This window comes from Corylus avellana, chromosome 1, assembly GCF_965113065.1.
Source record: "Corylus avellana chromosome 1, dhCorAvel1.hap1.2, whole genome shotgun sequence".
In the NCBI taxonomy this organism is placed as follows: Eukaryota; Viridiplantae; Streptophyta; class Magnoliopsida; order Fagales; family Betulaceae; genus Corylus; species Corylus avellana.
In genome coordinates this window covers 6,809,127-6,835,880 of record NC_142490.1, presented here as the reverse complement: position 1 = coordinate 6,835,880, position 26,754 = coordinate 6,809,127, and the positions used below count along the sequence as shown (strand labels likewise).

At 34.2% G+C, this 26,754-nt stretch overlaps 3 protein-coding genes across 3 annotated transcripts; 1 reads left to right on the top strand and 2 right to left on the bottom strand.

Moving 5' to 3' along the window:
- Nucleotides 1–2,517: 2,517 nt before the first annotated feature.
- AIP3 (ABI3-interacting protein 3) lies at nucleotides 2,518–7,544 on the bottom strand. Its single transcript, XM_059582745.2, has 3 exons — nucleotides 7,449–7,544; nucleotides 7,199–7,309; nucleotides 2,518–3,010 (listed from the first exon to the last, which is right to left on the bottom strand). Exons 1-3 carry the CDS (start codon nucleotides 7,455–7,457, stop codon nucleotides 2,750–2,752), a joined length of 381 nt encoding a protein of 126 aa, XP_059438728.2. The 5' UTR covers nucleotides 7,458–7,544; the 3' UTR covers nucleotides 2,518–2,749.
- A 737-nt stretch (nucleotides 7,545–8,281) lies between these two features.
- On the bottom strand, nucleotides 8,282–17,001 carry LOC132171903 (E3 ubiquitin protein ligase DRIP2). Its single transcript, XM_059583313.2, has 7 exons — nucleotides 16,511–17,001; nucleotides 14,448–14,547; nucleotides 13,342–13,669; nucleotides 12,693–13,198; nucleotides 12,547–12,597; nucleotides 10,300–10,372; nucleotides 8,282–8,713 (listed from the first exon to the last, which is right to left on the bottom strand). The coding sequence occupies exons 1-7, from the start codon at nucleotides 16,623–16,625 to the stop codon at nucleotides 8,540–8,542; spliced, it is 1,347 nt and encodes a 448-aa protein (XP_059439296.2). The 5' UTR covers nucleotides 16,626–17,001; the 3' UTR covers nucleotides 8,282–8,539.
- A 7,554-nt stretch (nucleotides 17,002–24,555) lies between these two features.
- Nucleotides 24,556–26,425, top strand: LOC132172121 (photosystem II reaction center W protein, chloroplastic-like). Its single transcript, XM_059583572.2, has 2 exons — nucleotides 24,556–24,752; nucleotides 26,004–26,425. Exons 1-2 carry the CDS (start codon nucleotides 24,644–24,646, stop codon nucleotides 26,318–26,320), a joined length of 426 nt encoding a protein of 141 aa, XP_059439555.2. The 5' UTR covers nucleotides 24,556–24,643; the 3' UTR covers nucleotides 26,321–26,425.
- Nucleotides 26,426–26,754: the final 329 nt, after the last annotated feature.

The following is a 26,754-nucleotide window of genomic DNA, read 5'->3' as shown; positions in this document are numbered from 1 at the left end:
GGCTTGAATCGTTTATTTATTTCAAATTAACATGAAATTTGACCTCAGTCTCAGTTGTACTGGTAGTTTATCGTAGCCTCCTTTTTATTACTCGGGTACTTCAGTCACTGAACTTTGGGTGCTTATGAGGGGAGCTATTTTATAGTAAGCTGTAAAATGGAGCCTTCAGGCTTCAGTATTCGAATTGCTCTTATATTTCGTTCTTCTGTTACTCATATATCTCCTATTCTAGCGATTCACTACTTTCTTTTACTTAATAATTTTGAGTGATTTCCTTTAGCTAAAAGTAGGTAGAAATTCATTGAACCCGTTTAAGAGCTTTATTTTGAGAATATGCTGACAGAGATTTGGAAATTGCTATCTTAGAAATAGACAGCCTTTGCAATGTTAGATTGTCACATGATCAGAGAGAGAGAGAGAGGGAGAGAGACTCTAGGGTGAGATTTTAATGAGCAAGTATTATCTAAGAAATATATGGGATGGTAGGAGCATGTTTAGAGGTTGAGCAGAGAGCCTGCAACAGTAGATATGGATTCGAAAAGGTGTGGTGAGTTATGAAGATAACATAGTCGTTGCACTTGTTTAAGCATTCGTTCAACATCATTGATCTTTAGACAATCGTTCTTTTTTTGGTTTTTTTCTTTTTTCCTAGCTTTGTGGTCAAGGCTGCAAATTCAGTAGATTATGGGGGAAAAAAGGTAATGTGATTTGGGTTTATTAACAAGTTAGACAGTGTTGGGGTTGTAACCGACTGCTTCATGAATTACACCACTTGGAGATATGGTTTACTTTGCAACTTTTGATTAGAATTAGGTTGTCCTCAAAAGACATTTCCATTTACCTGGACTGGCTAAGTTTTCTTTGGCATAAGCTTTTGCTTGTATCATGGAGATGGAGACATGACAGGCCTGTAGAATTTGAATTAATGGTACCTATATTTTTTATGGTATTTTACAGCATCTGATTCTTTACCTATCCAGTTGGTGACTTTTATCTTTACTGGTACATTAAAGATCACAGTTCGAGCTTCAGTAGAGTTTATGATCAAAGAAAGCTCATAACTTCATAATTATTTTGCTTAGGTTGAGCTCCCCTCGTCAACCTAACTTATTGATTGAGAGTCATGGTTCTATATGTTTACAAGAAATGCCTTTAAACACTTTTGTGGTAGTTCTCCATTTATTGGAGTTAATAAACAGGTTTATTATGCATTAATCTGTTTGTGTCCAACTAATTAGCTTAAGATTGACTAGCAAATTTCCCTTCGCCGCTGTTGATATTTGTTGGCTGGGTGGCATTTTCATTCTATGGTGATTACTTTTGCTTTCTTATAAGCATATTGTAGCTGCAGGATGAACCACTTCACTGCATACGACTTCGATGCAGTTTTTTGAGTTTTTGTTGATTTTAGATTAATTTTCTTTAGATGCGTCATTTTGTGTATCCTTTAGAAATTGATTGAATCCCCTGTGATGGATGTTTGCTTGAAATGCTATGTTGAACCAAATTGTCCGATCTTCTAGTTTTTGGGGAAGGGAAAAAGGAGAAAAAAGAAAGATAAACTGGAAAGAATGGGTCAATTCTGTTTTCATGCTATGTTAAAGTATACGTATCCGTTAGTTCTGATCAGCTCAACCTCATTTTTGGAGTATATGTTAAAACATGAACAAGACTACTAATTTGGGCATCTCAAGAATAGGGTCGTCTTATTGGAAATGATGGGCTGCGGATCAGAATCTCCAATGATTCTCTGAAATTGTAAGAAGCCTTGACGTAAGCCAAAAGGGATTCTCTCCATTTTAAAGGAAATAGAAAGGAACCAGTTAGACAAAATAAGATGGTAAAATGGTCTTAAAAAAATTGAAAAGACCATTTTACTCTCTTATATTGCACTAACCGGTACCTCCCAATTTCCTTTGAAATGGAGAGGATCTCATTCATGACATAAGTGGGCCTTCTGATATGGCAAGGTGTTCATCAAAGGTCTCTTACAATTCCTTACACAATTATAAGGGATCTCGATCCGGATCCCTTCTCTTGCTTAAAGGGCAAGCTAACTTTTCATCAAAACAGGTAGTCATAGGCCACAAGATAACTACTGCTACTTGAGGTCGGGGAAGAAAAGAACAGTTGATTATTGCTAGTTTAAATTATTTGTTCCCAACCCTACAAGAAATGGCTGTCAGGGAGCGGAAATCCAATGTGAAAAGCAAACTTTTTTCTTGAGGAAATGGCCTGGTACTTTATCATTATTGACAAAGCTACAAATATATGAATAAAACTGGCCAAGAACATGAAAGCCGACTAATCGCAATCCTGTACACCAAAAAGGTTTCATTAAAATAAAAGATTTCCTTACACCCACGGCTGTGGACAATCTAAACAAAAAGGCCTGTCCTACTTGGTACTTACAAAAGCTGGCTAACAGCTCACAACCTTCCTTTCTTTTTTTCTTTCTGAGTGGCTAACAGCTCACCTCTCCTCATGATATATATATATATATATAGAAATGCTAAGTATCAACAAATTACCCATATTTTGCCCATATTCTCATACAAATTCATGACACATGCCAAAAAGACCAATAAACATCCACTAATTCATCCAACTGTCTAAACACATTGGTTAATATCCAAACACACCAGAATTTGAAGCAAGTCATTTTCTCTAGTAACATGGCAACAAGGAAAATCAAATCATTAACATAAAGAAGCAACAAAACTATAGTGAAGTTACCAACTTATCCGTATCATTCCTCCTCTAGATTGATAGAGTCCTTGAACTTCCCATACAAGATCTTTTTCAATTCGGCCATCTGTGCAACTACAGAATCCTTCTCTTCCTCGAGCTTTTCCACGTTCTTGCCAGTCACCTCTTTCATGTCTTCTATCCTGCTCTCCACTTCTTCCTTCGGCACATGAGCAAAGACTTCCCCTATTTGGAACCGAACCACCTCCTCATCGGTGAGAATCAATTCGTTGCTAGCATCCTCCAGACTTTCATTTGTTTCCTGAGGAAAAAAGACCATTGATTTAGAAGGGGCCACATAATAAATGAAGAGAGAATAGGGTAACTCAAATACACATTTTCAGCTACATGTTATAATAAACAAAATGCAACTGAAAAATGTTTTCTGCTGTAATGAGCTTTAGAACAAATAGGGGGATAAAAGCTGAAGATGACAAGAAGAAAAAAGAAAAGTGAAGAATGCAAGGGCAACCAAGCAGCTGATTTACTTTGCAGATGTAGTGAAAAGGTCTCCCTCTAATTTAGTTTCTAAAGATTACTGTTCCACTTGCCTCTCAGTACCATGTTGGCATGCAATAATAGGAAATCCTAAAGGTTTTTCTGGTATGGTTTTACCTCGGAGATCCTAGTTAATTGTATGCACATTGCAACTGCTCTAGAGAGAGAGTTTATAAGCTCTACCAACATTATGCTCTTAATATAGGCGGCCAGATTTGAGTTTAGCAAGCATGAGCTACTTAAACTATTTTTTCACAATCATCAATGCCTCATTTTAAAAAGTACGTAAAAGCAGTGTAAGAACAAACGTTCATACTTCAATTTCCAATACTGGAGCAGAGATGGCTTGAAGAACTAAAAATTGTGAAAGTAAAGTACATGACATTATTATAAATCATCTTAATCAAATGGTAATTACAACATAATTTTGGTACTTAAACAAGTATTGTATTTATATCCAGAAGAAAAGGTGTCTCTAGATGAATTTAACTTTCATTTGATAATTAAACAATGTCTTCTCATAGAGAGTACCACATTGCACGCTAGATCATCTTTTCTTCAAGTGAACCAACTCAGAATTTTATATTTACCCCCCGCCCCTCCCCCCAAAAAAAAACTCTGAATTGTTATTATAAGGACGAGGCCAACATGAAAATCACAATGTCCACTAGCGTGCCGGCAACAAGTAGGAGCAAGCTTATATATCAAACTATTCAAAGAATATGGTTTAATTTTAATACAGGGCCAAATCAGCACCCGCCATTGCCTAATCAAGTAATAATAACTAAATAAAATTCCAGCAGCTTTTCTCAAAGCTTTGAGGGTTTGATCGCGTTTTACTTCCCACATGTAATTGCATTAGGAAAACCTATGTGTAAGCCTAGGCTGTTTTCTTCTAGTTCTTTCAATTTCGTTTCAACAACCTGTTGCTAGAAAATCATGCAATCTTGATTCCTGATTCAGTAACACTAAAGCTATTATGATCAAATTTTTTCATAATTAAACACCTTTTATATCACATCCAACCAAGATCCTGTCAAGAAATCTTACTGTAGTACGGAATTCCTTAATATCCTACATAAGATTTGATATTAGAGTTCACTACAACTTATATCCTGCATCACTTAAATTAGGAAAGTAGTGCGCAATATTGATAGATTCCTTTATGCTAGTTATTGAACCATCACTGCAAGATTACATACTCACAAAAGCACTCCTGCATGAAGAGACAAAGACTGCTTTCATACTTATGTGCTTTTCTTACTACATGGTATGATAACAGGGACAAGGGCAAATAACAATATTGCTGACATTCGCTAGGACCATATGAACTAAGTTACTCCAGCTTGCCTCAAGATCAACTCAATAAAGAGTTGACTCAACATAAATAGCAACCATAGCCACCTAGAGCAGAAAATTAATTTATCAATTCATCTGCTAGTGTTTCAAACTTTAAATTCACTTAAACAGAATCAAGAGCGATTCCAAGTGAAGGTGAAACAATCCCCAGGCAAACTTGGCTTACAAGTTGATCTTGTTCATTGACCCAACATTTGTCTAACCCATCTAGACCATACAGTGACTTCCATACTGCCTCCTTGCTGGAAATATTTTAAAAAAAAATAAGAAACTAGTAAGAGAGATGGGAAATACCATCCTTAATTCTGGTTCATCTTCTAATATATATCCAGAAATGCAAAATATATTTTTATGAACCGACTCAGAAAGCAAGTCAAATTCTCTAAAGGCATCTTGTAAGGTATGTATAGAAATTCTGTTTACATACAACAGCTACTTTTCAAATCTATTACATGTGGTATTACTGCAATTAATGTTGCCTGTACCAGCACCGTGAGAAGTGCATATATAGTTTACATGTGCAATACAGACATTTGGAGCCATATGATTGTTCTAATTCACTCTATCACACCAAATCATGTTTAATTTTACACTTTCAAATTTCCTTATACTAGTTTTTGCCCCATGGAATGCTGATCATTGTAAGTATGGAGGAAGTCATTACCCTTTAAAACTTAACTGCTAGCCACCTCAAATGTCGATGGCATGCAGCTCAAGAACACATTTATGTCAAGTAGTTCATGTAATTTAAGTTCATTTAGAAAGGCTAAAGCATTCATGTGACCTACACCTTGTTAGTAGCAGTGTTTTATAACCATGAATGAGCAGTTCTCATAGCTGCAAAGTTGTAGCAAACATAATTGAATAATTATGTTCTTAAATGTGGCAATGTTCTAAGTGATCAACAATCCTTATTCCTTTTCATCTAATAGCAACATTCTTCTTTTCACAAGCAATTACAAAAAAAATTCCATAATGTATCCATCAACAAACGGGTAAAGTGCTCAGTGAAAAAGGGCCACAATTAGTGGAGAATCACATCAGCAGCCCCTAGCTTTATAATTCTTTGATAAAAATCTATAAGTAGCTATTTCCCAAAAACACTTTCCTCTGAGAATTAACAAGGAAAAATTTAGAAAGAGGCATAGCTATGTTCTAGGGTAATGCGTAGAAAAAAACTTGAATAATCATTTTCACAAAGTGTGACATGCCCTATGTATAAAATAAAATAAAAAACTGCTAGGATAGAGTTCGTCACAAAAAATTTAAAGGAGATATTTTTTTAAAAAAAATTTACAATTTTGATGTAGTAGAAAGTTACAATGTTGTAATTTTTCACTACAGAGAAAATGATGGAGAAGATATTGCAAGTTTTAGGATATTTCAAGATTATTGGTACATAGACTTCATTTCAATAAATGATTGACGTGAAGCGTAATGGATTAGATTTGATTCACAAGACAAGAAGTCTAGTCTAACTCCGATGTTAGAGTACAACTTCTTCCAATGAACAAAAAGATATTGTATAAATTAATAAGAATGAAAAACTTCACGCATCACAGATGGTAATAAAAGACAGTAGGCTTCACATGAAGCACCAACAGCAATTAAGATTTTGAGTATGAAGGTAAACTCTCTCCAAAAAATTCAAGAAGCCTCTTTTACTATTGAAGTCTTCCTTAAGGTCAACTGCCATTACATACTGAAGAATTAAAACAAAGGTTTGCTTTTGTTGGGAGATCTGCTCGACCTTTCCTATTAATGTCACAGTAACAAAAGAAATCAACAAGATATTACTAAATATTCCGAAACTAACGTACATGATCTATCAAGATGCAAATAGTAAATTAACTAGTTTTTCTAAATGTTTAGATGACACTTGACTGGCTAAGAGATACTTTGGCATAACTACACTTACAGATCATCCATCCACATATTGGTAGATTAAAAACTAAAGCAACAGTGTTTAAGGAAAGGCATTAGAATTCCCTAGCATTTGAGTGCATAAGAGCCTTTTAATTGTTGTAGTACAGTAAAGTGTAGGTAGTTAAAACATTAAGTTTCATAATTTTAACATTTTTATTTTCCAACACTTTCGTAGCATTACAAATGTGTAGTCATTTTTATCACCACCAACCTTATCTAGTACATATATTTAGCTAAGTTGAGGTTACTTTTTAAATTTATATGTATCAAACACAAATGTAACATAAAAGTCATGGCCTTGGGGCCGTTTGGGATATAGGTAATATTTACAATACTGGATATTGTTTGTGTAAAATTCAAAAGAGAAGTTAGAAGAACTAAAACCTGTTAAATTGTATATATAAAAAAGAAAGGAAAAAAAAAAAAAAAAAAAAACTGTTAGCTGTTCCTCATCTTCCTTGGTTTTTGCTTTTCCATCAAGATTTAGCCAAAACTAGAGTTGGGTTGTCAGTTGTCACTATTTCTTAAAACCCACTTCAAATTATGCAACAAATTCAGTGACTCACAACCAGATATAGTAAGTGACAATACTAATTGAAAAAAAAAAAAAAAAAAAACTCATCAGACACTTCCCCAATGTTGAATATACGTGTATAAAAAAGTAAACCTTGGCGATTTTGATCTCATCCTCAAGTTCGTGAAAGCGGTTGTTTAATCTTCCAAACTTGTTAATGTTTTGCTGGTCCTCCCAAGTCACCTCCGTCTCAGATCCTCCACCCTTCGTAGCAGATTTCAAGCAGAGTCAGAACCAGAATAATTTTTTTAAGAAAAAAAAAAAATTACGTAGAAAAAGAATAAAAACAATGCAAATGAAATATACGAGGGTTTTGTTAGGGTTTCGCAGGGGTTTTCATTACCTGATGCATGTTTGTTAAAGAAGCCCAGTGCAAACCGCAGAGGACGGAGCAGGTAATGATATTAGGCTTGTTTTCTGTGTTGTTTCTTTCTCTTTTTTGCTGTTTGGTCCCTTCAGATGTAAAAAGCTTCTTATTATTTTTATTAAAATTTTATAAGGTTTTTTTTTAATAAAAAAATAATAATAACTACGTAAATCATCTGTAAGTTTCGAACATTTTTAAGATTTTTACCATCATTGCTATAATTATTAAATAATTTTTTATTTACAATGAAGTAACAAGATTTAAATTCACTTTCAATTTTCATTACCGTCCAAGATTGGACTACATGTTTGGTCGGACATTTCAGTAAGTCTAGAAATTTCTGAGACAATTTATAAATTCAATATAAACTCAACACAAAATTAACGGATTATTGTATAGTCAGAGTGAGAAAATAAAACCATGTCAAATCTTTTTAATGAGAAGCTTTGACCTTAAGTTTTAATGACTCTTTCATCGAACAAAGCCTCGATGGGAATACATAACAAGGGCAACGTTTGAAGCATGCAAGCCGTATGTTACTATTTTTGAATCCAGACCCTATGTTTAGAGTCTTTTACCAAATGTCACTATTCAAACGTCATTAAATTAATAGACACTTGTTGGGTTTAAACATTCTCTCTCATGGGTTACTATTTGTGAATTTTTTTTTGTAGTGCGTGCATGCCGGGCGTTAGAAGGCTCCTTTCTCTACGGGATCACACTGCCACAAACATCATTCCGGATCATGTTCAGAGCATTTTTCGATCAAATTGAACTACTGTTGAAACAGTAGCGAGCTCCATCAAATATGATGCAAATTGAATGAAGATCATATTATCCAAAGGAAGACATATATAGACACCATCAGAAGGTCAATAGTGTGTGATACAGCAAACCAATGGAATAAAATTAATAAAATAAGTTTATTCACGTGCTCTCTCTCTCACATGCAAGGTACAAACGTTCACGATGGATCAAATGAGACATTAGATGATGCAGCAGCCTTGAAGATGTTGGAAACAAGATGTAATTTGAGAAGCCGAAGAAAACTCAAAAAAGGGTCTCACTCAAGGGGTCTGCACTTTTCGACAATATGACAGAACCATCACAAAGTCCTTAGCGGAGGAGCCGACGGATGCCGGTACTTTTTTTGATGTCGATGCCGTCCGAAACCACAGATCTACTAAGTTTTGTAGTTGCAATGATGGAACCACTGGCTGACCTCGGCACATTATCTCCACCTACAATCAAAAAATATACAATAATTACCAAAAAGAACCCTTAATTATCACCAAATATGAACATTTTTCCCTTTGTCAAGTGGTGAACGTTCATCTCAATAGACATACAAGACGGTCATTATGACTTTACCAGAAGGCCGATGATGAAGATGTAATTTGTTGTTATATGTAGGACAGAGATGAAGACAGTAGGATTAACAGTAAGTGTGCATTTAGTCCCTCTTTCTTTCTGACCCTTTCTTATTTGCTCTCTTTAACCCAAAAACAGAGGATTGATTTAGTTCTGATTCACCCAAAGAGATGGACAAAAGATGTGTAGGACAATGAAACTAAACATTTCTTAGAGGCCTTTAAGTGCTCCTAGCAGTTCTAACAACACCAGTTATTCCTCTGTGACTAGAAATAGCAACCAAGGATAATAAACCTATAAGGTGCAATCAAGTTTGATCTTCCATATGGTTGAAACAGCTATTACTCTATACTTGGGCGTTTCATTTATCAACATACTTCTTGAATTAGTTAGAAGATTTCATTTGGGAAGTTCTGCCTCAATGTCCCATAATTCCTTGGGACACAGCCAAATCAGACACCTAAATTCCTAATCAGGTATCTCCACTAAAAGGGAAACTTCCATTTCTATAAAATGGCTGTGGTCCAGATGATGAGGCTGTGCCGAATGAGAAGCAATACGAGAGAAGCTAAAAGAAGAAAAACTGAAACTTTAAGCTAAGGGCAGAAACAATTACAAAAACGACAAAGGAAAGTCAAAATGTTCTCATGTTCTACTAAACCATCATATGCACCAGTATGGAGGAATGATTTGCTTTAAATGGAAAGGCACTACCAAAGACACAGGTAAGACCCAAATAAAACAGGATTTTAGGCAGCGAGGAAGGACATAACCACTAGGGCTGAAATAGAGAATATGGCCCTACATAGTGCTAAATGGTGGAAAAGGATTCATGCTGAACCCAAATAGCAAACAGTAGGTTTAGCTCATGTTAACTTAAGAATTTTATTAGTTTCTGTAAGTATTGATAGAACACTGTGAAACATGGTGTGGCTTTAAATAAGTATTCAGCTAGGAGAACTTGAATCCAAAAAACTGCAGAAAGTAAAAAACCATAAGGCAAAACAAGCAACCACCAAGGACAACTTTCACACTTATTTAGTTTCTTTTAATATATGTTGAAATTCAATATACAGCTTTTTAATTGTTATACTTTTCTGATTATTTGGTCTTTTGGAGGCAATGAATTTTTTATAGATTTTTCTCAAATTCATCCATTGTTCGTTGTTGCATATGCATCCTAACATCAGCAGAAACCAACAATTTGAAACAGTTTGTCTGAGCGTCTTTCATGTAAAGCCCCATGATAGATGCAAGTTGAGCACACGCCTTCTTTTTACTTTTTTTCCAGCTTATTGCTTTGATCAAACAAGAATGAAGAAGACATGTTATATCTAGCAATAAAATAGAAACCAAGAAAATACTTTATCAAAAGAACATAAAAAATAAAAAATAATAATAATAATAATATTCAGACATCCTCAGCTTTCTGGCAAGGCAAGAAAGACAAACAAACCTCAGCTTCACTTGTTAGATCAAGTTTCTTCACAAGGTACTTTTGGATAAATGATACAGGCATTTTACCATCCCTGTGAAAGAAAAACAATTTGTCAATATAACATAAGAGCATAGCAACCTCCAAAAGAATTGCCGACTTCATCATTCCCCACTGAACAAACAATTTTGCAAAAATTACAACAACTATTAACTTTAACACTGTCAAATATTAGGCCATTGATTAACAATCACATTTCACCTTTTTTTTTTTCTTTTTTTTTTTTTATATATTTATTCGAAATCACAGTTCAACTTTTAATACATCAAGCCTAGGCAAGACTGAAAGCATTCAAGAAAACAAGGAAATAATACATGAAGACACTCAAAAAGAGTAAGTGATGGAACAACTAATATATGCAGCGGCCAATAGCTACCAATGAAAGAGGACTGCCATAAATCTATCAGGGAAAAAAAAAACTCCAACTTTTGTGAAACACAGTAAATAAATTTTTTTCTTGGCAACATAACAAACCTGAACCTATCTCACACAATACAGTAATTCGCTAATTATTTCTGGAGCCAAAGCTGGTGAAATTTTCATTAAGTGACGGCAGGGTGTTCCATAATTGCTAATCATGCATTTTACTTCTTCCCAGCTTCCCAACCAAAACATAATAAATCTTCCCCCGAATCTAAACTATTACGGATGCTGGATATGCCTTAATCCCTCAACATGTATCAAAAGGGTTCAGTTTCAAAACTGCACGGTTTTTAAATGGAATTGCTGTTATCCAGAAGAGAAAACACGATCTCATACCACTCTCTATTCTGACCAAGTCAAAAGTAGACTAATGTACACGTGTTCAGTACAATATTGTGTCTAATAATGGCAAAATATGCACACAAACCCAATGATAAGTGGAATTATATGAAAAGAAGAACTACTTGCTTGCAAAAATTTAACGCACTATACTTGTAACTAAGATATATGATGATTAAGAATATTTATAACATACCATCTCATCTAATATGTTAACAAGAAGGGAAAAAAATTCCAACCTCCCTTGGATTTAGAAAAAAAATACACTAAGCTCCCTCAAGTTTTTGAAATTACACTTTACTCCATGTGGGAGGAATTAGCAAAAAATGTCAATTGACAATTCCGCCCCTTATAATTTTGACAAAAAGTACAGATTATGCTCCATTTTGAGCAAAACCATTAAAACATGAGAAGTGTGCGGGAGGTAGAAAGTGCAGGTCTGTGAGTTTTGGAGCATAAGAAAGGTTTATGATATTCATATGAATCTTGTAATAACAAAAAGCATTACAGATGCTTTTTACACTACTGTTAATATATTTTTGTCTCTGTTAGTATAGGCTAAACTGAAGTGCATAAAACATATGAACTTATGGGAGGTTTGAGTAAGTTTTGCAAGTACACGGGAAGTTCATGTAATTTCAATTGAATCCAGGGCATGTTGAAGTAAGTTACTTGTTGATCTGTATACTGAATGTGCTGTTGGAATGGCTAACAAACACGCTTATATGTTACAATATCTTGGAGGAAGACTACTTCTTAGGTTACCATTGAAGAGTGCAGGTTACATAGCATAATTACCTGTTGCTTTAAGCATATATGAAATGACTACAGTTTTTGTCATAAGGAAAACACTCTACATGTAAAAACGTTTTCAAATGGTGTTAGTTTTTCCAATGAAAGTATAGATGCTATGAAAACAATCAACCACTCTTGAGCTTAACACACATTATTATTATTATTATTATTATGTTTTGATAAATAAGTGATTCATTGAAAAGCGCTGAGGGGCGCAACCTTAGTACACAGGAAGTATACAAAGAAAGGCCTCACTAAAGGCAAAAAGATGAACATAAAGATAAAAATTGAGGCATGGTGAAAATCTTAGGCACACTGCAAGCTTCGGTCCAATGGAAACTATGTGATAAGAGTTAATTATGATTGCATGAGAAGATATTTCCCTGTTTCTATTGGTGTTACAAGGTAAACTACAGCCACACATTTTGCCTTGCATGCTAATCACTGGATATTGCTTTACTGAGGTGTAGACCTCAATCTAATCCATACTATCATCAAACTACCCCCACCCCCCCCCCCCCCCCCCCCCCTCTCTCCCTTTTCTCTGTTGATGCATGCCAATCAGTAGAAAAATAGGGGAACCCCACATTTTTTAGTTAGTCAACATTTACACATGTTCATATACAATAGTTGACATAGTAAGAAACTCACTTTATCCTCAGGTAACATGCAGATATCTGTGGCAAGGAAACATCTGCTTTCCTGCATACATTATTTGAAAGCATCATTGAAGTAATTAAAAATCAATATCCAAAAGAACAAAAACCATCTAATGACATGGTAAAACAGAACTTTACCGGTCTTCAGAAGCAACTAATGAGAACCAAATTGGACTATTTCTTCTGTTGCGCTTAGAACCTGCAGCATCTAGCATGACTTGTGCAGAGGGGTGCAGCTCTCCAGAGGCAGCTGCACTTTTCCGACCAGCTGCTCGAAACCTTCTACGCTTCACTGGTCCTGGAAGTAAGGTTGTTCCATTACTTTCATCCTGGACTTTCTTTTTGTGTCCTTGCTCCTTTCTTTTGTTTTTAGGCATATATACTTCACTTTCAGGAGTTCTGAAAGATTCTGCTCTGACTTTAGTTTCAGGCATATATGCTTCATTATCATGGGCATTGTGTTGCTCTAATTTGGTAAGGGACAGCCCTTGTGAATTTAACTTTGAAGACTTGGTTCTGTTGGCAGCTTCAACAAGACAGTTCAAGGGTGTCCATAGATCGGCTTTCCCTTCAGTTACTTCCACATCATTCTCTCTGTCTTCATTAGGCCTGTGCTCATTAGAAGGCTCAGCAACTGAATAATCCTGCAACAATTTAATAAGGTAGCAGAACTATTAATTCAGTACAAAAAGTATGTAGTTCCCTACAAGGGCAAACTTGCAAGTTGCAATACAATCAAATTTTTAAGTTACACAGAACAAAGGATCAAACATCTGTCTTCCTTTACCTGCCTTTTATTTCGAGTAGTTTTACTTTGAGAATCATGTGAACTGGAGCTCAGAGGATGATCCTCTGCAGAATCTTCTTTCTTGGCAGGTTCCTCAACAGCAAAACTACATCCTCGTATAGCAGCAGCTTTTCTTGCAGCTTTTGTTCTCCTTCCAGTCAACCCAGTCTGCATTGGCACTTTAGGAGTGCTGACCACCAATGAAGATAGTGATCTCTCCTTCCTTTTAACTGGTAGTGAATTTGTAGGTGTAACTTCAGGGGCCTCTACTTTCCTTCTCTTCAATGGGAAAATTTTGGCCCTTATATCTTGTAAATTGTGGTCAGGCCTGCATATTAGCAATGAACAGCCTCTAGTGTGAGCATATGACTATACAAAGGCATAAGCACATACACAGCATTATATCTATTTCGCCAAAATAAATGTATGCATAACATTGTGATTGAAAAACGGGTATCTGGAAATAATTATTTGCATGTATAGGGAAAAAAGAAAGAAGAAATGCAAAACAAAGTTTAATGAGGAATGCATGCAGGACTATCTCAAAATGATAATATCTTCAAATAAAGAAAAAATAAAGTTCACTTATATATTATGTTATTGACAAAGCACTGACTTTCTATGCAGTGAAAACATTACTCTTATCACAATCTTTTTGGAACCATTTCCAGAAGCTAATTCAGCCTCAATGAAACGATAGGATAGCAAGAAGTTCAGGCTATCTGTCCATAGTGGGCAGTGATAAATGGATAAACCAGCATATCTTAGTAATGATCCAATAAAAAGCTGGGTAGAAGAACTAGAAACTGACCATGAGCTCGAGTTGACAATACTATTACAATTATTATCTTTGTTCTATGAGGATTCAAGGGGGCAAGCTCATGAATAATTATATGTGATTTATCCATTAATCCTTTTATAGTCAAAAAAATTTAAAAAAAATCGAAAGGCCCAATCTAATAGATCTTTTGCACCAACTCTGTGTATTTGCCCATAGTTTTAATCTTGTAAAACATATAAAGAATCAACCAATATTGCTTTTAATAGGGGAAAGAGAGGGAGAGAGAGTGCAAGCAGGCTATCATAATATAGTTGAAAGGACTGACCTGAGTTTCTCCACTGGAAGACAGCCCAGATCAATGTTGCATACAGGACAGCAATCCACCTCCTCATCTGAGAGCTTCTCATATATGCACTTCCTGCAAACTGGTTTGAGGTTTGACATCCTATGCCTCAGAAATGGTTGTAGAAAGAACCAAAAATATTCCAGGAGATAAAGAAGTATGACTATATAATGTTTCCAATACAGTGGAAATGTATAGTTCTGAATTTAAAACATCACCAAGAAAACGAAGAAGAAGAAAGAAATAAAGTCTAAATTTCCATGGGTAAAGGAAGAAAACATGTGTCAGGCCAAGCAAAAAATAATGGCCACTTAGAGATTAGCTTATCCTCTTTAATCGGAAAGTAATCTCTTGTGTACAAGCAACTCGTAAGAACTTAAGTTTCCTATGAAAAAATATCTTTATAATTGTTGAAAAGTGCCCAATAGTTACAACAAAACTGTAAGCTCATTGCCAATGCATCACAACTGGAGAAAAATAATAAGTTTCTTCTATCATTGCTGGGGGTGGCTGTTACAGTGGACATTTCCACTCCACAAACCAGAAAAATTGTAGTGACATATTCATATGATCCATCAGCTGAGACTTTAAACCTATCAAGTTCCAACACAAAGGCCATAAACAGTCCTTGGTAAGTGTATTTAAACTTTGGACCCCATCTGATGCGGGAAAGCAATGAATCCCAGAAATACAACATGAGCCTTAAGATCCTAACATGGTCTATAACAACAGGTGGATGGATGAACTCAAAAGGATAGAAGGGCCTTTACACCACGGTCTACATAAACAAACACTCGTGAGAAAGACAGGAATCTAGTATTAATTGCCAATAGCCCTAAATTTTTTTTTACAATTAATGAAAATTCATTAAAAGCACAGACGGGTGCTTTAAAGTGTATAAAAAGAAGAACAAAACTCCAAAAACTCAGAAAAATTAGAAACAAACAAACTATTCCATGTTACTCTCCAATTATAACGGGATTGGAACATCATCTTCTTCAACTATAACATCACAGTTCATGATCTTCAAAGCTCCTTGCATTCCATCTCCAAATACACCACATTAAACACAAAGGAGCCAACATCCACATTTTCCAAGCAGTATGATGTCCCAATTGTCCCAATTTTCCAAGCTAAAAAGCTATTTTTTCTACTTTTTTTTTTGATAAGTAAAAAGCTACTTTAAAAGCTCTATTTTTTAACGCAATCCCAAACATGCTCTAACAAACTAGTACCCAACCATCTCAACTCCAATTTTTTTGAGAAATACCCTAGTTAGAACTAAGGGCAACATTGTCAGGAGTATCCTTATACTTTCCCCCACTCAGTATGCGAGTCCTCAACTCCCAACAGATTTTCTGTAAAAAAAATTCTTCAAAACACAGTTTTTCTTCAGATTTTCTGTATATTCGATATTTCTTAGTACATTATGAAAACCTTGGATGTTTCATACTTTTTTAGGCTAGGTAAAACATGAAAATATTAGATCGCCCCATTTGCAACTAGGTCCACGAAATCAACAATAACCAAAAAACAAAAAGGACCTATTCATCTATAAAAATAAAAAAGGACCTAGACCATAGATTTAAACAAGCCAGGCATAAAAGTAAACAAATAATCAACAATAACCAAAAATTTTAAAACGGCAACATAAATCAGCAATAGCCGCATGGCATATACAGCTCACAATTGCAATACAAGAACACCAGGACCAAAATCAGGAAACAAATTTAAAACATAAAAACTAAGCACAGATAGAAGAGGGATAACATTAACACACACAGCTGAGAAAATCACACGTAAGAAATTTTGAAATTGTAGAATACACAAATACCCACATCAGAGAAACTTGAAGTAAGAAGAACAAAGTCCATAATATGCAAATCAGGAGCAAAAAGTTCCACTATAAAATTCAAGAATTGCGCGACGACACTTAACATGAAGAACCCAGAGCAGCATATGCAACACAATCACAAACCCAGATCAAAATTACCACAAAAACAAGAGCAATTAACCGCAAAACCAGACAGAGGCAGATAACTCACACGTGTGAAGGCACAAAGATATGGTTGTAGCGTCCTTCAAGAGCTTATGACAAAGAGGGCACGTCATGCATGCCTCTATTGTCTCCCTCTTCACTTTCACCACCTGACTAGCCATCTCTCCCCCCTCTGTCTATCTAGAGCTAAACTACATTAAACAAAGACGACAATCACAAAGAAAAAAGGCATGGAATTTAAGAGGAACAGAAGCTTTTTGCGTGAGTTTGTTTTGGCTTTATTGGACGTGTAGACGCCGTGGATCTGAGGGTGTGAGCGAAGTGGCGGGTTTTTGGGTGAGATTCCGAGATGGGTTTGGATTGTTTGCGGCAAAATTACGTGGGATAAGGGGATGGATTTGGAGTGTTGGGATTTAGGACAAAGGAGGCGTTGTTATGGTTTTTTGGCTTTGTGCTTCGAGCGAAGACCATGAAAAAGAAAATATTAATATCAAGTGTCATGTAAACAAAGAGACTTTTTGTGTGTGTGTTTGTGTGTTGCGTGAACTACGAGTTGGCGTTGAAACTTCTACTTCAGAGTGTGTGTGGCTAAAGTGCGCCGTTCGGTTACTGCTATTTTAACCTTCACCACTACACCCCTCATCGCTCCACGTTTTTAACATTTTTCTTTTTCTTTTTTTCATAATGACATTAATAATATCAATTAATCGATTTTTTGAGACCATGTGGATCATGTTTATGGTCAAGAATCTTCTCCCTTTTAAATGCTTAAGATGGATGTTTACTGCATTTAATGGTATGTATATTTTATATTATTTAAACTTTTTAAAAGACTGGTCAACATTATCTTCTCATGATCATGAAATAGATAACCTCAATTTTATTTAAAATATAAAGGATTCTATTCCCATATGTTAGTGGGAGTGAGAGATCATGAAACACGTAACCTTTTTTTTTAAGAAGAAAAAAAAATGCGGGGGAGACAATGAGCATCTATCCGTTGTCATAGCTTAATATAACTCCACCAAAGCATTATTGATAACTAAGGTTGTTTACACTAATCAGGCATGGAGATTTTCATTACGAGATTTAAACCCATCCCCTAGTGTATACCTAACCACTTAGAGATTTCCTTAAACCTCGCCTTAGATGTTGTGAAACACGACTTGAAATGTGCATTGGTTTAGTTTATAATATATTTGTAGCGCTCTGGCTTTACCAAGTAAGCCATAAGTGAAATTAACTAAATTATTACATGACGCTACTACTTTTTTCTTACTAAATAACGAAAACCAATAATAAATTTTTCTTTTCTTTTTATAATTAACACTCGTTAATAAATACATACTAGATCTTCTATTATACATCATTATGACATCACAACTTTATCCATAACACAATGAGTCATAGGCATTATAAATACAACTAAACTAACCATACTAACTTATAACAAGATAGCTCTCCCAAAAGTAGAAGCCTCCTATAAGCCTCAAGGGTAAAATTCTAATCAGACGTATGGATCCTCAGCGACAATCTTTGCAGTGACATCTGTAGAATCATTATAGTTTTACAAGTAGAAGTGTGAGTCTACAACTCAGTAAGTTCAAGCAAACTGACCATTTATAATGTGAGCCCATCTTTATTTGAAAATTAATCTTATCACCAATGTTTACTAAATAGCCATGTATGCAGGGTTTTTTCAAATGAGTTTTAATAAATATATGGTTAAATGGTAAACTAGATAATAGATAATTTGATACATAGTAATAAATCGTAATAATATTTTCTTGCATTATCTTACTACATAATTAACTTCACATTTCATAATATGAAACAGTAAAACAGTTCATAACATAATGAGTAAAACATCATTTAAAAAACATCATAATTTAAGTACATAGCTTTGCATAACATATCATATTATGACATAACATTTCATAACATACATAACATCATAAGTGAATTTATACTCCCACTTATCCCCTGGAGTTTGGTAAGTGTTACCCCACTTAACTGCAAGGTTGCTAATAATTTATCTATCTCATAGCTTTGAGGTGTTGAGCGTGTAACCCCACTCAACCACTAGGCTGTTAGGTAACTTTGTTTCTCCCTTCCTAACATCGGGGTATCAGGCACATAATCACCACCTAACCACTGGGCTTTACATGCATTCATACATGGCATCATATTTTTTATAATATTACACTTTTTTGCAAATCACGTTTTCCTTCCAAAACTCAACCTCTTTTCATAAATCATTTAATTTGAAAACACATTTTCATTTAACACATATGTAAAACATTTCAAAATATATTCATACATGTAATTAAAATAATAGGGCTTAATAAAACATATAGAACATGCTTTTGTAAAATAATGCAAGGTCAGTAAGTTTGAACTTACTTTTTGAACTTAAAGTTCCTTATACATAGTCTCATTTGTTTGTACACTTTTGCATTAATATTATACTTTTCACATTAGCATGTATTTATTTTATTTTATTCCTAAGCCTCGTTTTAAATCCTATGATCCTTAAAATATCTTGAAAAACATTATTTTCATGCTTTGCCCTTATCCTAAAAATTTGGGCAGCATAATGACATGTTTACAATATCTTGGTATCAATTGGGCATCATAATGACATATTTAAACATCTTAATACTATTTGGGCATCATAACGACTTTATAACATTTTTTTCATATTTAATACGGGCATTACTACGGCATTAGTGTAATATTTAATAAAAATCTCTAGCATTACTTGGGCATGACAATGGCACTATTGTAAAATACCTAATAAAATTTAGGTAACACAACAACGCATTTGTAATATTTAAAACGATGATTGAATATAATATCATTCCCTAAGATATTCAATCACACTTTCCCGAGCAATTTAGACATCATAACACATAATTTAAATTCTAATAACTAGAATTGACATAAACTAAGGATAAAAAATTAGGGTTAAATACCTAATTCCCCCTAGAGTTTTAGCACTTCATTTTTTGCCCTATAGGGTTTCATTTGGATCACACGAGGTACCTGTGGTTTTGATAAAGACGAAGATAATACCTCCGTTAAAATTACGTCCAAAACTTAAAAGGACGTCACGTCAGCACCAATCAAATGTTACCACGTGTTATGTACTTAATTTTTTTTTAAAAAAAGATTAAAAAAATATATTTTTTCAAAAAAAAAAAAAAAAAATTGGGGGTGGCTATGGCCATTTGGGGGGTGGCTACCACCCCCAGTGGGTCTTTGGGGTGGTTTCGGCCACCCCTTGGCTCCATGGGGTGGCTGAGCCACTGCCAAGGGAGTGGCCAGCCACTCTTAATTTTTAATTTTTTTTAAAAATATATTTTCTTAATCTTTTTATTTAAAAAAAATAAAAAATTAATTACATGACACATAGCGACATTTAATTGGTGCTGACATGACGTTTCGTTAAGTTTTGAACGAAATTTTAATAAATGTATCATCTTCATCTTTATCAAAACCACATGAACCTTCTGTGATTCAAATAAAACCTTAAGAGGCAAAAAAAAAAATAAGATGCTCAAACCCTAAGGGGAATTAGGCATTTAACCCAAAGAATTATGCCTAACACTTTCTACTTTTTTTTTTTTTTTTTTTACTCTAGTAGTTTTTCTGTACGTAGGAGCTGAGATTTCTGAGAATGAAATTTAGTGCAGCAGCCCCGCCTATCGATAGGCAGAGGTATTGGGACAGAGCTGGAATGCACTTGAAGGAGCTGCAGTGCACTACAAGCAGGCGTACGTGAACTGCACTTTTCTCTAGAAGTGCAATAAAATAGGTATTTTATGAAAGAATGCTTTTTAAAAATATCATTATTTTATTTAAGGGTTAAATACCTAATTCCCAGTAGGGTTTAATCACTTTATTTTTTGCATGAAAGTGAAAGTGCTGAAACCATGAAAGTGCATTTAGTTTGGACTGCACTATAAGTCTATAATGTAGCGCCTTTTTTTTTTTTTTTTAATTTCCAACTGAGAACATTAAATTAGACATCAAATATATTTTCTGAATATATTTGATCTAACTTAAACACAATATTTATACCAAAGTATTCTTAGTCATCCTAATAAATTCTTTGGGTGTTACATAAATAATTGTGGGATTGATTGAGTTTGGTGAGTGTTTGAATCAAATTGAAGTGAATGGTCTGGCTTTTTTGGATGTTTTTCTAATTGGAATAATGTCAAATGAAGTATGATGGGGATATATCAAATCACGCTCCTGCTATTATATCAGTAGGAAAATTTCAAAGTTTTGGTCTTAAAGCCTTTCAAGTTCTTTGAATATTGGTGTGAGAATGAAAACTTTCTATTATTATGGGTTGTTGAAGGTTGGAATATTAGAGGGTAGGGTAAAGGTGTTCCTATGTTTAATTAAGTTGCATGCAAAATTAAATCGATGAAAAAGATACTGAAATCTAAGAATGCAGAGCTATATATATGGAGGGATTAATCAGAAAGTGATCCAAGCTAGAGCTCGATTGGAGAAAGCACATAGGAGAGAGAGGTTCCATCTACTCTTACATGTCAATCAACAAAGCTTATGAAGCATTTTTTGAAGAAAAAGTAAAGGAATCAATAGCTGAATCTATGGGATCAGAATAACTCCTATTTCCATAGGATTGTTAAGGTGAAGGACTCAAAAAAGTCTCATTAAGCAACTGTGGGATGAGCAAAGAAAGAAAGTTGCAGATGCTGAGCACATAAAGAGAGTATCAAAGCATTGCTATGCAGAAGGAAAGTTTCAGCTGAAGAAATCAAGAAAACTTTCTGTAAAAAGGCCAAGTGGCAAGGCGCCAGGCCAGATAGATTCTCTATAGGCTTTTTCAAGAAAGATTTGGCCAATAATTGGGGACATAAATTTTCTTCAAATCAGTCTGAAAGAAATATCCTTCAACCTATTTAAAATAGTGCTAAGTTATAAACATTTAAAACGTTAGTCTAAGTTAGTAAATTGCTATTAATGATCTTAAGAATTTAATGTGTGTTTTAAATGTTTATAAATACTTTGTACTATTTTAAATGGGTTGAAAAATATTTCCTCCGTACTAACTTGAAGGAAATTTATGTCCTAATTATTAATGGGGAGGATGTCACTTAGCAATTAAATCCTTTTTTGGATAATTAAGGTAACTTTTCAAAGAGGTTAATGCAACAATAATTACTCTTGTACCTAAAAAGCTTAATCCCTCTTTGATGGGTGAATTTAGACATATATCTTGTTGTAATGTGGTGTAGAAGTGCATCACCAAGATCTTACCAAACCAGCTGCTTCCTTGTTTGGAGGAGATATATAAGGAAACTGCATTTATACCATTTTAGAAGCATCTCAGAGCTGGCTCAAGAAGTAGAGAAAGATTATCATAAAACATTCTGACAAAAACAATGTTTTTTTTCAAATGTTTTAATATAAGGTTTACTCGAACGGTCAAAGTTTCCTTCCAAATGTTTGATCTTTCCAATCGAACAATTGATGTAGTTTGGAAGTATCTAATTTTTAGCTACCTCAGCCCTTTTGAGTGTGCATGTGGGATTATAAAAGCAACTTACAACCAAAAACACCATTTTTGTCACACCATAAACTCTAGAAAAAGAAAGAGAATGTTCTAGAAAGATCTTTTTGAAAAGTTATTTGTCATTTATCCTTATCATATATAGGGTGTGTTTGGAATTGCGATTTCGCAAGAATAATCTATGTTTTTAAAAGATATCGCAGAATGTAAGGCGTTAAGTCACTTATTAAATCTTAAGAAACTTATTTCAAATTAGTGCAACCAAATGAACTAATTTCACAAAAAATAAAATAAAATAAATTACATTTTGCTTTACAAATTGTCCCAAAGGGGGACCTAACCCTACTGTGCCCAAGTAAACTGACAACTTGGGGTTTTTACAAATATTAATCTTACATTTTTTATTTAGCTGTCAATTTTGTCCTTACATTTTTAATTACAACAAGTACAACCTTTAACTTTTTTGTTTTTGCCAAGAATTACTCCCTTCAACTTTAAGCTCGTGACTAATTAATCATTTATTAACATTTTTTGTCGTTATTAATATCTAAGAACATTGTCATTAATATTTTATAAATGGACATTACTGTCTCTATCTCTTTTGTCCTGAATTTTGAGCATCATATATGGTAGACTACCACAACCGCCAATGCTCAATGAGTTAGGGCCTGCTTGAGATTGTGTTTGATGAGCCTAAAAATATTTTTAACACTCAAAAAATTTATTTTTTTAAAAAAATATCCGTTTGGTAAAAGAATTAAAAGCGCTTTTAAGGGTTCAAAAAGCTTAAAAATAACCAAAACGTACTTTTGGCAAAAACTTAAGGGCCTATTTGAGATGTGTTTGGGAGGCCTAAAAGTGTTTTTAACACTCAAAAAATCCGTTTGAAAAAAAAGAAAAAAAAAAAAAGAAAAAAAAAAGGTACTTGTTTAGTAAAAAAAAATTAAAATTGCTTTTAAAAGTCCAAAAAACCTAAAAATTGTCAAAACGTACTTTTGGTAAAAGTTTAAAAATGAAGCTTTTGCTCAAAAGCTTTTTTTGATTTAAAAGTTCTATTTTTTAAACGCAATCTCAAACCAGCTCTAAAGATAAAACTTTTGCTCAAAAGCTTTTTTTAACTTAAAAGCTCTATTTCTCAAACGCAATCCCAAACAGGCTCTTACTCTCTCTTCTTTTCGGATTAAAAGTGTAGAAGACCTTCTGTCAAACTTTTTTTCCCGTCCAATATTCTACTAATTGTGGCAATAATTTGGTTCAACAAAAATTTTGAACTCTTTTCATCGGTCCGGGCCACAAATTTGAAGCCCAATAAGTAACGCATGCAAATAGGCCCAAATTTGTTCCTTAAAAGGCTTGGACTAAAGAAAGCTATGGTCTGTCGGTCGGTTTTGCATTAGCAGTTAGCACTGTCCCGATTCCAAATCCCATGCGTCACACTAAATTATAAATATATTGTTGAAATATTGATGATATCATTTATAAAATATTGATGATATGACCGCTAAATTTTGAAGGATAATATTAACAAAAAAGTTTATTTGTTTATGCTGGATCAGATCTTTGACCATTTTATCTAAAAATTAATTGGTGTTCAGTGAGACAAGCCAAATTCTTTTATGGCATTCGAAAACGCATCCTGCAAGGCATGTTTTAAGAGCCGTCCATGTGAGCAAAGTGGCATTGTTGCACCCCAACATAATATTCCTGTGACTCAAACCTATGACCCTGGCTCTGATATTATTTGTTAGATCAGGCATTTGACCATCTCATATAAAAATCAATTGATGTCCAGTGAAAGAAGCCAAATTCTTTTCTGGCATTCGAAATCGCATCCCGTAAAGCATGTTCTAAGAGCCGTCCAAGTGAAGAGAGTATCATTGTTGCACCTCAACATGACACTCCCGCGACTCAAACCCATGAACTTGGCTCTGATATCATTTGTTGGATTAGGCATTTGACCATCTCATCTAAAAACCAATTGGTGTCCAATGAGAGAAGCCAAATCCTTTTATAGCATTCGAAATCGCAGCCTGCAAAACATGTTCTAAGAATCGTCCAAGTAAGAAGAATGGCATTGTTTCACTTCAACAATTTATGAGGTTAAAGATCAAGCGTATAATTGTTTAAATTGAAGATATATGAACTATGGCTCCATTTGTTTCATACAAAATAATTTTTGCAAAAATATTTTTCATATTTTCGGTGTTTAGTACGACATAAAATAACATTCAAACCGAAAACATTTTTAATTTGATCAGAAAAACTTCTTTAATTTTTGTTAAATATTTTTCAAAAAAAATAATTTCGTTAAAAATATTTTTCAACCAAAAAAAAAATTATGTCAAAATAAATTGAGCTTAAATTGAAACACAAATGAAAATGAAATGATATTTTATTAATTTTAAAAGCTAGGTGGGGCATGCAAAAGAAAATGTTCAATGGATAATCATAGTGACACGTGGAGGGCACCAGTTGGCGGTCTCAAGGATGTGAAATTAACGGTAGGCTATTGATTTATCCACATTGGGTGGCTCACGAAACATACACCAATAATCCTCTGAAAGTCTTGATTGTACGTGACAGCACAAAACCGGCTGTTTTTTCATTAATTTCTCTTCTTCTTAAAAAATGGCGAAAATAACGCCGGCGTCGCCGGCGACCAACTTTGCAAAATTGTTACCTCGTGCCGGTCTTTTTCTCAACGGATCATGTGGAATCGACTCATCCGCCGTTCTCGGTGAGATTTCATTACTATATATATATATACCTCAAAAATTTGCTTCGCATCAATAAGAATATTTTTCTGGTGTAACATTCTTAATTTTCACTGCAATTGTTTATAGTATAGAGATATGGTAGAAAAATCCTTCTTGAGTTTGCAACAACAATGAAGCATTAAATGTTGTTTTTCTTCCTACTTCAGTCTTTGGTTGCAACAAAATTGCAACTAGGCATGTTTTTTTTTTTTTTTTTGTTCCTCTCTTCTTTGCTTTGAATAAGAAAAGTTAGAAGAGTTAGGGTGCGTTTGGGAGTGCGTTTTTAAAAAAATAATCTGCGATTTTAAACCAAATCGCAATTTTTGGGTGTTTGGGATTGCGATTTTAAAAACACAAATTTTAAAATTGCAAAAAAATCTGCGATTTTCATAAGCTGATTAGAGGGTGCTTATTTGAAAAAGTGCAAATTTAAAACAAAATCACGATTTTTATTAAAAAGATATTTGGCGCAATAGTTACCTTTTTTAGAACGGGAATAACAAAAATACCAAGAATACCCACCTAAAATATATTAAAACCCTTCTTTTCTCTTTTTTTTTTTTTTCTTCATCCTCTCTGTCTTGTTCATCCTTACTGGTAATTTGGTTATGAAATCGCAATTATATGCTAATATTATCCAAACACTCAATTGATAAAAAAAGTACTTTTAAGTATGTTTTACCAAACACCTGTGCGATTTTAAAAAGTAGCGATTTTAAAAACGCAATTTTTAAAAACGCAATTTTTAAAATCGCACTTATTGAAATCGCACTCCCAAACAGGCCCTTAATTTGATTAAACCTAAAACGAGTAGGATTACGATACAAATCTTAAATAGAATTCACCATTTAATGTTCATGACTTGCAATGGCAGGGTAGTTAAGAACGTATATACATATAGATAAGATGACCATCTTTATTGACACTGACCATATTTTAATCTTATTCCATGTTATACTCGATGTGGTGTTTAACACTATACCAAATGGCAAATGATACAAACCTTAAGTATAAAACATCCTTAAAAACCGACTTGCAAAAGAAAATAGGCCAGTAACTTATATATACATAATTAAAATCATGCTTAAGTTATATTGGACACTTAGAATCGTAATAGATTGATGACACTTTATTTTGTGATTAGTGATTAACATAGACATGGAAATATAGTTAAACACATGTTATTTTATTTTGTATTTTGTGATTAGCAACATGTTGTGCTTGTTTGATAGGGTTGCCAAGAATGGTGACAAGGGGAAAGCTCAAGTGCAGCCTGCAGGAGAAGCCACCCGCGAGCGGTGCAGGCTCAAATGCTAGCATGGTTGTATCAATGGCGGGGGCAGCATGGGCTGTGACCACAAGTGCTACAGGGCCAGCCATGGCTTTGGTGGATGACAGGCTGAGCACAGAAGGAACAGGGCTTCCCTTTGGCTTGAGCAACAACCTTCTTGGGTGGATACTTTTTGGTGTGTTTGGTCTGATTTGGTCTCTCTATTTCGTTTACACTTCAAGCTTAGATGAGGATGATGATTCTGGGTTGTCCCTCTAAGCCAAGCCCAATGTTCAGCAGGAAAAAAAAAATTAAACTTTGTGTAAATGAAAATTTTCTCTTCATGTGATTGCTTTTAATTAAACCAGCTGCAACATTTGCTTCCCCCCTGCATGTTCTTTTTTTTGGAAAATGGGTGTGTGAGAAACACCTTTACATCAATTAATTTGTGTTGTATTATTTCTTAAAAGCAAGATGAACAATGAAAACTATTAATCAATTCATTTAATTCAGATTAGGCTTCATGTTTTGATCTATTGGGCCTATACTCATTTCACTTTCAACCTTAAATATGATTAAGTATTCCATTTAGAATCGATTAATTTAATTTTGTAGTTAACAACATGACTAGAACTTCCTCCTACCCAAATTAGTCCTCACCACTATCACCAAAGTTTTTTTTTTTTTTTTAGTGATCTTATTTATTGAGTTAT

Excerpts from the sequence above, each read along its gene's own strand:
- AIP3 (XM_059582745.2), bottom strand. Across the intron at positions 3,011-7,198 it reads ATGAGATCAAAATCGCCAAG|GAAACAAATGAAAGTCTGGA; the intron begins GTTTACTTTTTT and ends TTTTTTCCTCAG.
- LOC132171903 (XM_059583313.2), bottom strand. The coding sequence starts at position 16,625 with ATGGCTAGTCAGGTGGTGAAAGTGAAGAGGGAGACAATAGAGGCATGC. Across the intron at positions 14,548-16,510 it reads ATCTTTGTGCCTTCACACGT|TTTGCAGGAAGTGCATATAT; the intron begins GTGAGTTATCTG and ends ACCTCAAACCAG. Across the intron at positions 13,199-13,341 it reads CTACTCGAAATAAAAGGCAG|GATTATTCAGTTGCTGAGCC; the intron begins GTAAAGGAAGAC and ends AAATTGTTGCAG.
- LOC132172121 (XM_059583572.2), top strand. The coding sequence starts at position 24,644 with ATGGCGAAAATAACGCCGGCGTCGCCGGCGACCAACTTTGCAAAATTG. Across the intron at positions 24,753-26,003 it reads CGACTCATCCGCCGTTCTCG|GGTTGCCAAGAATGGTGACA; the intron begins GTGAGATTTCAT and ends CTTGTTTGATAG.